General features: G+C 39.0%; 2 protein-coding genes across 2 annotated transcripts; one reads left to right on the plus strand and one right to left on the minus strand.

Annotated features, from left to right (window-relative positions):
- Nucleotide 1: 1 nt before the first annotated feature.
- pgls (6-phosphogluconolactonase) lies at nucleotides 2-3,371 on the minus strand. Its single transcript, XM_010779340.1, has 6 exons — nucleotides 3,275-3,371; nucleotides 2,609-2,883; nucleotides 2,405-2,512; nucleotides 2,197-2,298; nucleotides 1,462-1,602; nucleotides 2-854 (listed from the first exon to the last, which is right to left on the minus strand). Exons 2-6 carry the CDS (start codon nucleotides 2,870-2,872, stop codon nucleotides 708-710), a joined length of 762 nt encoding a protein of 253 aa, XP_010777642.1. The 5' UTR covers nucleotides 2,873-2,883; nucleotides 3,275-3,371; the 3' UTR covers nucleotides 2-707.
- Nucleotides 3,372-3,454: 83 nt separating this feature from the next.
- Nucleotides 3,455-9,471, plus strand: LOC104952516 (zinc finger protein 236). Its single transcript, XM_010779352.1, has 8 exons — nucleotides 3,455-4,107; nucleotides 4,247-4,313; nucleotides 4,402-4,495; nucleotides 4,570-5,240; nucleotides 6,066-6,369; nucleotides 6,590-6,726; nucleotides 6,812-6,917; nucleotides 6,998-9,471. Exons 1-8 carry the CDS (start codon nucleotides 3,815-3,817, stop codon nucleotides 7,603-7,605), a joined length of 2,280 nt encoding a protein of 759 aa, XP_010777654.1. The 5' UTR covers nucleotides 3,455-3,814; the 3' UTR covers nucleotides 7,606-9,471.
- The last annotated feature ends 5,802 nt before the right edge of the window (nucleotides 9,472-15,273 follow it).

The following is a 15,273-nucleotide window of genomic DNA, read 5'->3' on the forward strand; positions in this document are numbered from 1 at the left end:
GTTCAATTCACTTTTTATTTGTCCAAATTGCTAATGAAAACACGTTGTAAAAGGCGTTTCAGAAATGCACTCAAATACAGTGTATTAATTATAACGTTGTCAGAAGAATTAACTGTTGATCTGGACTGCACAAGTGAGTTTTATGAATTTCCTGAACTTCAAAGCCAAAAAAGTCTAACTTTAAAGATCTTCCCCATACATATTTTTGTCAATGAAATACTCTGCATCAGTTAATGATTTGGTGTTTTTTTACAAGGGGTTTTCACAACAAAATAAAGTAGATTTTTCTTAAAATTACACCAACTCATTCTCCATTGAGAGTATTTAGACAGTGCAAGATATCTCCATACCTGAAGTCCATTTTCACTTTATTTTAGCTGTATTCTTCAAATAACTAATATCAAACTATGCTCATACTGTGCATTATTCTTTACAGTTATGTAAAAATAAGGAAAATAAAAACACATTTTGAAGGGGAGGGGGACTTTAAACCGTACTCAGAAAAAGCTACACCTCAGGCACACCAACCACATTCCAATAAGTGCTGATTCCTATGACTGAGATAACAAACATATATCACATTTTTAAATCATCTCCATATCCTGTCACTATTTCACCTATGTAAAGGAATACCACTGTCATGTGCACTTTTTTCCAGTTTCTACTTTCAGGTTAGCTTCCTGCCTTCATTTATCCGACGGGCATCTTTATAGTTTGGCCCCTGAGCCTAGCCTCTCTACCTGTATGGTTAAGGAAGAAGCTGCGGGGTCATCGACTAGCCAAAACAGCTCGCCATTAGTCGGGACAACGCGAGCCGCTGGATAAGCTGGACCTTCTCTACCCTCCAGCACTTCCTGAAAGAAAATTGTTACAGTTAGAATTCAACAGCACTAAACTTTCATATAGCGGTTTTTATATTTTTGTATTCTAGATTTATGTTTGCCTGTATTTTTATTTAATCCAAATATTTTTGCACCCACCCATATTCCTTATAAGATAAGGCTTTATTCGTCCCGAAGGAATTGGCTGTGCCAGAGTTACACGAATACAATAAACACAGCGGCATAATAAAAAAACTGTACACTAACAGTGCAGATTAACCTTATTCTGATTGTGTTGATGACTCAGCAGTTTAAATCATGTTTCAGCCTGGTCAGTGGGTAATACCACTCTTGACCCAATAATTATTGTAACAGAATAGAGGCATATATTTGTGGTCAAGCTAACGATCCTGTAACCTTTGGCAACTGTAACTGCTGAGTCATGTACATAAACCTACATGAAAGTAATTTCAATCATTTTGTGCATGTTTTTTGTTTCTGCAACAATTCAATTTTTTTTTTCCCACCCCATAATGACTGGGTTTGTAACTAAATATGGCCTAGTAATAATCTATTATGCCGTGGAAACATAGGGTTTTAAGATTATGAACATGATTTAGAGAAAGGCTGCAAACAATACCTTCAGAACGGGCGCTTTGCTTCCTCCTGTTGACACAAAAGCCACACAGCGTGCAGAGTTCACCACAGGAAAGGTCATAGTTACACGCTGTGGCGGTGGTTTGGGAGAGTCGCTGATGGGGGCCACAATCTTCTTGGTTTCCTAAATATGGGGTACACCAAAACCCAAACATTCATCTTCTGTAAAGTACACAGTCGCCAAAAAGAGTCAGTGTGTGAACCGCAACCAAAGAATGTACTATGACTTTCAAATATATGATGTGTAATGAGTCAGAGTGCCTCAAAGACATGTTAAAAGGAACGGCCGTGCAGACTCAATAGTTCAAGTTGTGCCTTAATTAAAATCTATCAATTATCTATACAGTGTCAGGGGAGTTTCTTGAAATGTAAAGGCAGAACACACATGGTTCTTTTAGATCAGCACATCAGGGACCACATCAATGATGAAACCTTTGTATAAGCCTATATTACAGAAACATTTGCATGCACATAAACGTGTAATTAAGTCAAAGTTATAGACCATCCTGAAATAGAGTGTCACTGTCCAACAAGGTTTATCCTCCAGATGTATAATTTAGTTTTAGGTTCATAATGATGGTCCAAAATATGAGAAGCTTTTAAATAAAACATTAAAAAAGTGGCCAGGGTAGGGATGTATTTATGCCCCCATGACAAGACTATGATGGACATTACAGATTCTTTCTGTATGTTTGTTTCTCTTGAGTACGGCCCTCACCTCCAGGAGAGGGTGGTCTGGGAAGAGGGAACAGGTGTGTCCGTCAGGCCCCATACCTAGCAGTAACAGGTCAAACACTGGGAACTTATCATCTGGGAAGGCCTGTTTGTTTGGAAGCAACAAAACAATTCTGTAAATATTTTTGCAAACATATTGGTCTGGGAATTTAGAGCCAAAGTAGACCACAGATCTGTAAAAATGTCTGCACCTCTTTCAGTTTGCGGGTATAATCCTCAGCACACTCGTTGACTGGCAAGGAGGAGTCAATGGTTAAGATCCCACTGTCAGGGATGTTGACCTTGGAAAACAACTGACCCTAGGAAAAAACAAAGGGTTACAATTGACCCCAATGTAATTACATATCATACATTAAATGTAGCCAGGACAAACAAGCACACACTGGAACAATTACCTTGTATAGCCCATAGGTGCTCTCAGGATCATCGAATGGAACCAGCCGCTCGTCACAGAAGCCCACCAACCACTTGCTGCAGTCCAGGTCTGGCCGGGCGGGCAGCTCTTTGCCAAGCATGGACACAAGGCTTCCTCCAGAGAGGCCCAAGGTGAACCTGCCATGAGAGGTGATGGCCTTCTCAGCCCGAGATGTCACCAGTTGGGCCAGCACTGGACCAAGCTCCGCTGAGGAGGGGAAGACCACAACTCTTCTGCCAGCCATGAGATAGCTTTCTGAAAAAAGGATTGACTTGTTAGCACAGAAAGAGAAAGAGAGGGGCAATAAAAGGCTTTGAGCAATGTGTAAGGAAGTCAACAACTTCTGCAAGTCATCATGATGTGCCTGTAAAGATTATCCACATACAGTGTTTGTTTATCTAAGATGAAACATATTTTGACTGAAGTTTATCTTGACTAAAGTTTATATTGAAACTGCAATATAAGTAGCCTTTGAGTATTTATGCAAATACTGGCGCTAAAAGCTACAAACCCCAGCTGATTCTGCACGGTAGTGCGGTAGCCAGTATCGAAAATATGTCTTGAAAAGCCGTGCTTATTTCTTAAATAAACCTGAATTTTAAGCAGTTACAATACATGTTCGAAAAATATATCTGTCGTTACTTACTGGTAATCCCAGCAGCAGAATGTGTGGAGGAGTTTTAGTCGGCAAATGCAATTCAACGCACTACTTCCGGAAACTTCACTCACCAGCCAATCATGAAAAAATAAAGAAAACAGCCAATGGCCCGAACTGCATTCTGGTCAGTGTAGTCGCAGACTAAGTAGCTACAACAACATCAATCAATCAAATAAATAGGTAAAAAAATAGGCAATTCACAAAATACCTCAGTAGATTTTGGGAGAGTTTCACACACATTTGAAAGATACTGAAGTCAATAAATAAGCTCTGTCAATACAGCTCGATATTGTAGTTCTGTGTACCGGGGCTATGCTTCCTCCCAGCCGGTAGATGGAAATGACGCCTCGTTTTAACTAGCCTACTTGAGTTTTGAAGAGATTCTTCACGCGTATTTTGCTGGCATGCACAACAGCTCTTTTCGTGTTTTACGTTGCGACCAAATTTCACATTGAACATTTAAAGATCTCTGGTCAACAGCAACAACTCGTTTGCGTGCAACTTGCAGTCAAACCAAAGACTTTAACCATGTCGACAATCTTCTCTTTCCAGACACAGCTCGTTTCCATCATGGACGCGTTATCCAAAACAACTGTAATGGAAATAAGCAAACTGGTCGAGATCGAGTCGAAGATGCTGAAAATTGAGATAACTCGAGGGCGGAACGAAATCTCCTCGCTCACAGAGAAACTGCAGCTGATGGAGAAATTGCTTTATATCGCGCAAGGCAGCAGACAGGACGCAGCAGTATGCGCAGTGGTGAGGGACGGTTCAGAGAAAGGCATTGTGGAGCCTGACAGGACAAGACCTGCCATTAAAAGGTAGACTTGTTGACTACTGTAGCCTGTGAGACGTTAGTGAGTTTGTGTTGTGCTGAAACAATAATTACATCTTCATCATAACTCTTGTAAACAGCTACACCCTGCCTGGTGATTCTAATATAAGTGTATTGCCTCCCAGGGAAAGTTCCTCCACAGAGATAAGCAGTTGGCATCACCTTCAAGAGGAGGAGAATGCCATAGCGGAAGTAAGTTGTACACTAATCATATTGTGTCAATGTAATGTATGATTTCCTTATGTGTAACACTCGTGCACTCATTTTGTTTTTTCATTAGCTCCCAAACCAACTGAGAGATCAGCCAGAACTGATAGTGGTAAAAGAAGAGCCATCAGAGGTGGACTGTGAACCTGATGGGACAAGTGAAAATAGTGAGTATTATATAAATATGTTGTTGCACAGCGATGTTTATGCTGTACAAAAACTGATATTGTGTTGTCAACAGGAAGGGAAGAATTCCAAGACATCCACAGAGGCTCAGAAGTGATGCAGCGTACCAAACCCATGGCAGATTGTCTGCAGCCCCTGTTTACTGACAGCTTTGAGACTATGAGCAGTCAGCCGTCTCTCGCTGTACCAGGGAGGAGGGAAACACAGTGGAATCCACAGCTTACAACTGCACACACAAACCTAGTTGCTGGGAAAAGCCTAGCCCAAAATGTTGCCACTCAAAGCTTAATTGTGCTCAGAAATATGAAGCTTCAACACTTGAGGAACTCAGCTGCTAAGAGGTTTGGATGCTTGCAGTGCGGCAAGAACTTCAGATGCTTTAGCCAGCTAGAAATACACCAGAGAAGTCACACAGGTGAAAAACCGTTCAGGTGCACGCTGTGTGGAAAGAGATACGCACAAAAAGGGCATCTGTACACACACCAGCGCACACACACTGGGGAGAAGCCCTACCGCTGTCCTATTTGCGGAAAAGGCTTTATTCAGAAATGCACTCTTGATATGCATCAGCGTACACACACTGGAGAAAAGCCTTTTGTTTGTATGCAATGTGGCAAGGGCTTTACAAAGAACTATAATCTGAAAAAACACCTTACAGTACATCTAGACCCTAGTTTGAATATGTATGGTAGTGAATCTGGTGTACGGTACCAACATATGGGACATTCATAAATTGAGCTTCCTAAAACAGCCTGTCAAATGTAAACAAACTGCTGTTTGAAATAATGTGTGTATCTTCTTTCCAGATTTGAGTGTGTATCACCTGCTTTAACAATACAAAGGTACAATGTTTCTGCTGCCTACCATTCATATATCAAAGTTCCCCTTCCAAACTGTGCAAACTTGATAGTGTGCTACTACTGTAATACAACAGTTTATGTGAACTGACTTTGACAACTGATAACTGAGACCATGTTGTGACATGTGAAATCTTATGGTTGATAACTATGATACTTTTTTATATAAATATATTTGTATACAAGTAGGCTACCTTGTCTGCATTGGCGCTTGTATAATTTGTATGATGATGATAATAATAAAAATAATGTGCTTTTTGACAAAAAAACTAACTGTAAAAATACATTATTGGTATTACTGTATTATTTATTATCACCACACTGACAATGATTACATATTGACATAATGTGCCACTATTGTGATGTAGCAGTTCCTCCCTGTGGCCGCTGGAGGGCAGTGAACATTCACGTTTGCTACAGGACTGTTTCAACCAACAGAGGTTCTGACTCTAATCTATTTAGTATTCATTCTTTAAATCAGAATCACTGGCAGTAGTAACATTACTTTCATATATATGTCATTCCCACTGAACTATAAAACGTTAGTCTCTACCTCAGTGAAATAACGTTTTTTTCAGACCGTGCTGCGTTCAGGTGCAGCTCGTACATTTTGAAATGCAAGAATACAATTTTCCCACAATGCATCGCGGCACAGCTATATCATTTTATGGAAGAGTAACCGCTGCTCCGCTAGGAATATTGCAAACAGTTAGAAATATTCCCTCTCCCTATCGACATGATGTGCGACACCACGAACCGGAGTTTTCGGGCGCAGTTAGCCGCTGTCCTGGACAAGCTAACGAAGACGGCTCTGGTGGAAATAGGGAACCTGGCTGATGAATGCTCCTCTGTCCTTCACTCCGAGATATCCCTGCACAAAACGGAGAACGAGGCTCTGAAGAAGAGGTGCTACTTGCTGGAGGTCCAACTGAGAGCAGCCAGGGAGGCACAGACCTTTTCTTCCCATGTCAACAGTGTCAGCCGCAGACAGCCTGCAGGTCAGGAGGGTCCAAAATCTGGACAGTTACTCTGGTTTATAGCTGCCTCTGCTACATTAAATATTCATATTGCAATGCTTCTTTGCCCGTTAGCTTCAGACTACCTCCACTTAGTTATGTCCAGCTCAGCACATCCGGTCTAAAACAAAACACTAATGCTGTTGTAAGTTTTTTTACCATCTATAGGATGTCAGAATTTCACACCTGCTTCTTCTTCCAGACCAGCAGCATCTTGCTCCAGCCATTGATGGAGTTTATGGAAAAGACTGGTGCATGGATCTGTGGAGAGAAGAAAAAGCCCCAAGTCAAAGAAAAGCAACAGTGGAGCCTGCTGCTATGACAAGCATGGGGCCCCAGGTCAGTGTTTATACCAACAACTAGCTTTATTTGTTTGTTGACTGAATGACGGTATTTAAAGCTGTTTGTTATGTCTTGTTGACAGGTAATAGACTTAATGGATAGGGAACCTGATCTGATCTTCGTCAAAGAGGAGGTGTATGATGATCATCCCATTGGCCAGCAGATGAGGCTCACAGAAAGCAGAAAAGGTAGGTACATAAATAAACAAAATCCAAAGATTATAATACCAAGTTTCTGTGATTTTACTACATTTGTTCCCATTTGACAGTTGGTGGAATTTTTGACGAGGACAGCATTCTTCATAGATCTGTTGATGAGCTGCAGCTTAACTCAGGGGAATTAAGCAGCTACCCCATGACAGCTGACATTCAAACACAACAACGCCCACAGCCAACCATTATGGACAAGTTGATAGATGATGCAACAATGAGCATAATGGTTGACAACACAAGTTCTTCCTCAGCCACCGCTGAGTACTCAGACTTTTCAAACAATATCCTCATGAATGCCACCAAAGAACTTCCGCCCAAACCTGGGAGGCCAACCAAACAGTTTGAGTGCTTATTCTGTGGGAAGATCTTTAACTATTTGAGCAGTTTGAAAGTCCACATCCGGCGACACTCAGGTGAGAAGCCGTTCAGCTGCTCCGTTTGCGGGAAGCGGTTTGCTCAGAAAACGTACCTGAAACTGCACCAACGCGTGCACTCTGGGGAGAAGCCGTACAGCTGTCCAGACTGTGGCAAAAGTTTTTCCCAGAAAAGCTCTCTGAACATACATATTCGAACACACACCGGCGAAAAACCTTACAGCTGTGTGGACTGTGGGAAATGTTATGCATACAAGTATGGTTTAAATCACCACCAGTGTTTCAATTAACCGATCAAATCACTTCTGCTAAAGTGCTCTCTGTCACGCTCAGTGGCTTAACTTCCCAACTTGAAATTAAACTCAAATGTAGATGAAAGATTAATATTTAAAAAAAACTCCTATCTATATCAAATAAAGGCCTATTACATAGCCTGTATGGGAAATGATGCTGCCGAGTAAATAGTAGTTTGTTTGATGTATTTTTAGATTTGTTGCTAAGAAGACTGAAGACTGTCGTTACTAGTGTGCAGTTTAAATGTTTTTTTGTTGTTTATTTGATGGCTTAGGGTTTTCATTGCTAAATATGTTATTCCCTTAACAAGGTTTTTAATGTACACCCTAAAATAAGAAATACAATTTTTATTATTACTTGTAGAGATTTTTTTACTTTTACTCAACTACAACACCCCCCCGGTTCCTTCCTTATATACCTACTCACACCAAAACAGTCTAGATTGTATTATAGCACTACAGGAAAAGACTACATTGTGATTTGGGGTCAACTGTCCCTTTTTTAAAAGCCTATTTCGCATCATGTTTGATACGTGTCAGATAAAACATATTTGCTACTTACATTTAATGTGAGGTTCTTACCCAAGCTATGAGAGAAAATGCTTCCATTTTTTACTCTGCATGTTGGTTAGAGTGACATTATACATACCTCAGTTCATGCCACACAAGGCCTGGGTCAAATAAAGCCAAATTCATACTTTGGACAATTGCTCCATTGTTTGCACACATGTAGCATAAACCTTCAAAACTACCTCTTCACAATAATGTAGAAGTAATACAACTCCCAATTTGCTTCACTGACTCACCCTTGCTTTATATCTCACATCATGCCTCATTTACTAGTATTGACCTGACTGAAAATGTCTCTTTTAAAAACACTACTTGTGAAATGTTGATGTGTGTTCGTTACATGTTGAGTTCTGGCTCAAATGGTGTTACTGTTTTAAATAAATGTATTTGTTGGGCTGCAGTATGTGTGCAGAAAGACAAATGGTGTCAGTTGAGTCAAATTGTATTGTGTTGGTTTTAAATGTGAACTATTTTCAAGAAATGCTATTATATTCTATACTGAACCGTCACCATACCTAACAAAGCAATTATCTGTATACTTTTTTTTTTGGTAATAAGATTCCCCTGAAAAGACCGCAGTGAATTATCTCTGCCTTGTGCTGTTAAGGTTCAAGGCTTTTATTGGTCATACGTACATAGCTACAGTGTAGTTATAACGATGAAAATGTAGGTCACAGGGTCCTCCAACAGTGAAACACAATAAAACAGACAATCAGAACAACATAGTGCAAGTACATAGTAAATACAAAAAGAAAAATTGTAAAAAAGTCTAATAAGTGATTGGAATGATATATTAGATAAATCATTTCTAAGTAGCAGTCAGATTAATGTTATGATGTTGTTTCAAGTTCCGGTGTTTAATAGTCTTATTGCCTGTGGGATGAAACTGTCCCTGAGTCTGATGGTTTTAGTCCGGATGCTGTGGTAACCCCCCCTTTTCACTAACTGCATGCCTTTTAAAGAGCTGCATCAGATGTGCACTTTCTCAGGTAATAAAAGTACGAAATGAAAAATGGCAAGACACCACTGATAAAACCGAATATTCAAGTTGAAATGAAGTTTAGATTAGACACAACATTATTGATATTTTAAAAAGGAGAGGTCTGTCAAATAAAAGTTTAATAAAATGAACATTCGTGGCAAAAACAGAAATAACTAAACAGTCCATCCGTCCATCCATCTTCAAGTGAACTCCTTCACTCGACACTAGACAGTGACTTGCTTAATACTTGTTTTTAAAAACTCCTGTAGATACTACAAGTCTACATACATGACATTATCTCACATCACTAATGTAAGAAGTAGAACATAAGGTATTCGTAAAAAAAAAAAAAATATGTTGTCCTCACACCACAATCAAGGCGTTATACCTTCAAGATGTGTCCAGACTATCAGACCTGATGATCTTTGTTTGCCTTTAAATGATGGCCTTTTGGGTGAATGTCTTCCCACATGTAATACAGTGTAACGGTTAATCTCCCGTATGGACACGTAGGTGAGATCTCAGATTGCTTTTCTGGTTGAACCTTTTTCCACAACTGCACTTGTATGGTTTCTCTCCAGTGTGGATTCGATTGTGAGTCCTCACAGCTGATGGGCTTACAAAGGTCTTCCCACAGAACTCACATGATCTACCGTCTCCGTCAGGTTGAACCGGAGTAATGGAGATGTGCGACTTGCACCTGCGAGTTACATTCTGCTCACAAATATAGCAAAAGTTTGACTCGTGGGACTTCATGTGCATTGTTAGACTGCGCTTGTGGAAGAAAGTCTTTCTTCCACAAGCGCAGTCTAACAATGCACATGAAGTCCCACGAGTCAAACTTTTGCTATATTTGTGAGCAGAATGTAACTCGCAGGTGCAAGTCGCNCTACTTTTTACCCTTTAAACTGGTTGGGTTTTCTCTAGGGTTGGAAGTTTTTCCTTGTACGATGTGAGGGTCTAAGGACAGAGGGTGTCGTATTGTCATACTGATATTCTGTACAAACTGTGAAGTCCACTGAGACAAATGTAACATTTGTGATATTGGGCTATATAAATAAACATTGATTGATTGATTGATAACTGTTTCTATTGGATTATCACAATATCAAATGCAATGCAAATAAAAACAAGAGGAAATATAAAACAATAGGATGTTTTTTTAACAATCCAACCTTGGAAAATAAAAATAAATATATGTATTTCTTATCACAAATGTAACCACTACATTTTTTTTACAAATGCTGTTTAAGCTTAATACATGAATCAGAAGCACGGACTGTATTTTTATTCAATAAAAATGAGGTGTGAACCTAGTGCATTGAAATGTATTTCAAATAAAGACGAATCAAGGTAGCCTAAATATAAACCATAAAGAAATTAATTCAGTACGTCTACCTAAAAATACTTATTTCAAAATGTATTAACACTGTAATCCCGCTAGTCATATCATTTTCTTTTTTAAATGTAACAGTAATCTGATATCGTATTTTTTTATGTAATTGTAATCAATTACAGTTACCTATTGTTTGTGTTCTGATTACTTAATCTTGTTACATGTAATCCGTTTCTCCCCAAGCTGGATACGATACAATACTATACGATAAAATAAGACACATGACGATACCATACCATACGTTTCGACACAGTGAGGACCTTTTGCCGAACTTGGTACTGCAATTCCACAAAAGATAAAAATATATGAACAGATGTATACATTCTGTATATGCAGTACAGATGACCTACTGACAGTAGCGACCTAATGAAGAGCAGTGGTTTCTCTTGGTTTTGGAACAAAGCTCTGATCTGTGTTTCTGATGCAGAGCAGTGAGCGGGACCACGTTTGGCAGAGGAAGAGTTAAATGATTCTGCATCTGTTCCATGCACCCCTGCAATCCCCACAGATCCTGCCTGCGCTCTCCTGCTTTTCCTTCCTCACACCACCCCCCCCTCCTCCTCCTCTCGTCCCCCTTCCTTCCTCCCCTCTCTTGGCCCCGAGCCCAGAGTGAGCAGGAAGGAGGAACAGATTTTTTTGGTCTTTTCTTCCTCCCTCCCAAAAACACTCAGACCGTGAGTTTCTGGTGTTTTTGTTCTCCAGATGTGAAGCGTTGATTTCCTTTGTAATTCCCTCTTATAAACTACATTATGAGGCGGTGTCTTTGTTTGTAAGGACTGTGAACTCATTGGCCTTTTCCACATGGCTGCAGATTATCGTGCCCTAACCACACATCCTTTACTTCAAATCAATCCTCCTCCCAATCTCTCTTTCTTCTTCCTTTGAAAACATCAACGTCTTGTATTTCCCTGCTCTGCTCTGCATTAATACGCTTCAAATGTAAAGTAACTGCTGGTTATTAATTATGCTTTAGTTCATTAGGAGATAATACATTGGATATAAAAGGGAGTTATTAATGACTTAGTTAGTAAATCAGAGATTCAAATCATCAGATTAAATTAAGGTGTAATGCAATTTTTAAATAAAAAATACTTCAGGTTGTTTTAAAAGACTTAAACAAGCTTCTTTAGTTAGTTTTTGATGTTTGCTCCCTTAACATTTTCTATTTATGTACAAATATGGCCGGCCCGCTATGATTGATCAAAATCTTTTGCATTTTGAAAGCTACATTTAACACTATTACATCATAAAGTGGACTTTTACTAAACAAGGTGCTATGGTCCGACATTGTTTTTTGATTAATTTAACCACCTGTTAGTCATATTATCCTTGTTATTGTCAAAGCAGAAGATATCATAAATGTTGTATTACGTACATTTCTACAGGTCTCTTTAGGTCTTAGGCCGGGCAGTTGTCTATATGTTGAAATTAAAAGATAAAACATTTATAAACAAAATGAATGAAGATGAAGAACAAGGGAAACAACGCTGAACAAATAAGTGAATTGACAGGACTACTATCTACACACATATGTAAAAAAATTGTTGTTAATATATGCTTTGAAATTCCCATTAAAAGAACCAATTACCAACAACATAAATAAAATAGTAGAACAGCATATTTAATGATTGTATGAACTTTATGTGAGTTGTGATATACATATTGCAAGAGTGAAATTAATTGTGTGCTAGAATAAACACTGTGTGGATTATAATTTTTATAATAGTTACAGAAGGGGTTTAATGTTCAGTAAATCAGCCTACAATGACAGTATATTATCTACATGTTTTGTGCTGTTATTGCATGTTATATCAAAGTGTATTATGTGTGAACAGTAAAATGATTCAGCGTACAGTATGTTGTAACATATCTTAGCAAAGCTGCACAAGGTGTAATGTTGAGTAGTGATGGTTTAAAGAATCCTGTTCCCACATACATGCTCGTAGCAGTTGGAGCTTTTTTGGACATTTTAATTGTTCACCTACCGGGTGAATCTGTGGGATTTGAGGGAATTTGGCTGGAACTTTTACCTGATTTATTCATTACATTTAAAAGTCTGAAAGTAGACACATGTAGCTGTGCTGTGGAAAACCTTTCTTTTAAGTTGGTTAGGTCGCGTTTTGACATCAAATTAATGATATTCACGATAAAGACATGGAGGTTAGATCTCAGAAGGCTTAGCTGTTTTTGTCAATAAAGGGGGATAATATGAAACAATTTGTAGTTCTCAAAGCTTAACAGTTGTCACTTCTATATTGTGTGGCACTTTTACTTAATAGGAGGGAATACTGAAGAGAATAGATGATAAAATGAAAGCATACAGTACAAATCAATGAATCTCAGCTCTATTTTTGTATTTCTTTCTTCTTCTTCTTTTTTAACCTTTATTTAACCAGATAAAAAAGCATTGAGATACAATCTAATTTACAATGCTGACCTGACCAAGAAGGCAGCAACGTTACACACATAACACAGACATATAAAATACAGAGAATACAAGTAAACAAAAGACGAAAAGCAGTCACTACATTGTGCGCATTTGGGACAGTAAGGTGCACTACTTGCAGCTGGTGGTAAGGACTTCAGACAACTTCAATTTAAAACAGGCTATAGGGACAAGTGCCATCAGTTTGAGGCTTGATTGAAGGTCATTCCAAGACCAAGGACCATAATAAAAAAGACTCCTTTTCCCAACCTCAGTCCGCACGGCAGGTACCTGGAACCGTATCCAGGCACTGGATCTGAGGTTGTAAGAGTCACAAACTGAAGCAAATCTGGCACAGTGGAAGCTTACCTAAAATGGCTTTATACAATGATAAAAACCAAGGCTGCATCCTATACCAAGTGAGGACCTAAGCTATAAGCTATTAAGCTATACAGTTTGCAATGATGAGTCCTATAAGGTGCATTTGATATATAATGCAGTGCAGCCTGATAGAGCGGGTCAAGTTTGGCCAAAACAGTGGGACAGGCAAATCTATAAATGGTATCACCGTAGTCCAGCTGGGACGGGAATAAGCCAGAGACCAACCTTTTACGGGATGAAGTTGAAAAACAACACTTAAGTCTGTAAAGGAAGCCAAGAGTGAATTTCAATTTCTTAGTTAGAACTTCAATGTGGTGTTTAAAGTTTAGATTTCTGTCCAACCAAAAACCCAGATATTTGTATGTATCGACAAACTCAACAGAGGGTGTCAATGGAGAGGCAAGAGGACGCTGACTTGGGAGCAAAAAGCATTGCTTTGGGTTTTCTTACCGTCCAATAGCAGTTTTGAATCAAGAAGCGCATGCTGCAGCGTGATAAAACCAGATTTTAAATTGGAGACGGCCATATCCAGAGAAGGAGCACATGAGTATACAATAGTCTCATCAGCATACATATGATAGGTAGAAAATTGCATCTGATTACAAATATTGTTTACATATAATAAAAAGAGCAAGGGCCCCAAAATAGAGCCCTGTGGAACTCCCTTCTCCAAGGTGACAGGGTCAGAGACAGTACTACCCAACCTGACGCATTGAGTACGGTCGGTTGGATAACTCTGAATCCAGCAAATGCCATTATGACCGAAACGAGACACCAACATAACATTAGACAGAATGTGGTGATCTACAGTGTCGAATGCTTTGGCTAAGTCAATAAACAATGCAACACAAAAAGATTTCTTATCCAAAGCAGCCTTAATATTGTCTAAGACTTTCAGACTGGCAGTCACAGTACTGTGCTTTGATCTGAATCCAGATTGCATAGGGTTAAGGATGTTGTGTGAATTTAAAAAAAGCTTTTCATGCATCAAAACTAGAGACTTCAGAAACCAAGTTAATATCTTTGTTGACAGATGGGTAAATAGATTAGTTATATAACTAACTAGTTAGTTATGTCAATCAGTTTTTATTCCTTTATCTCTTTGTCTTTGTCCTGTTTTTGTGACTTGTGGATTGGTATGTAGTTATTTAATGTAACGTACTAAAATGCAAATAAAACAAATAAAACTCAAATGGCATCTGTTTGTTGTCCTCATATCTAAATATGTAATAACAATATATATCATTTGTTCTACAGTATTTAATTTCACATTCTGTTTGATCTAATTCAATTTTTTTGTATAAAATGTATTCTTATCCCTGCAACAACCTTAAACAATTTCATCGGTTGCACTAATTTATGTTATCTTTTATGTTAAGTATATTGTATGTTGCAATGATGGACAACCTTGACCTTTTCATTTCCAAAACTACACTGCAGCTATTGTGCGAATAAATCCTCTGAATCCTCCAGCTGACCTCGAAAGACCTCCTGAGCGCAGATCTAAATTGACCATGAGGATACGCCCCTGTGCATGTCCCGCATGTGTCAAGAATACATCTACAATAATGTAGAGGAGAATAAACCTGAGTATTATTCATGAGCAGATCAGACAAAGGTCCTTTTTCAGAAATAGAGTTTCCCCAAAGACATGAAGGTAACAAAGGATGCTGGCTTGTCGCTGACACCAACAGACACAGCGTGCTGCAGCAGTTCCCCTCTGGCGGCCATGTTGGCTCTCAAGTCTGTTGCCATGGTAACTGATGCTGATCTGCTGAGTGCCGGGCACCTCGCCCTGGCACGGCCGTGGAGAACACTGTAACGTGTTTGCAACAGAAGAAGCACAATGAGATTAGGTGACATCTGCTGTCTCTTTGAAATCCTCCACACTGACTATTTGGTTTAAGCTTT

Source organism: Notothenia coriiceps, unplaced genomic scaffold (genome assembly GCF_000735185.1).
Source record: "Notothenia coriiceps isolate Sejong01 unplaced genomic scaffold, NC01 NC01_scaffold00020081, whole genome shotgun sequence".
In the NCBI taxonomy this organism is placed as follows: Eukaryota; Metazoa; Chordata; class Actinopteri; order Perciformes; family Nototheniidae; genus Notothenia; species Notothenia coriiceps.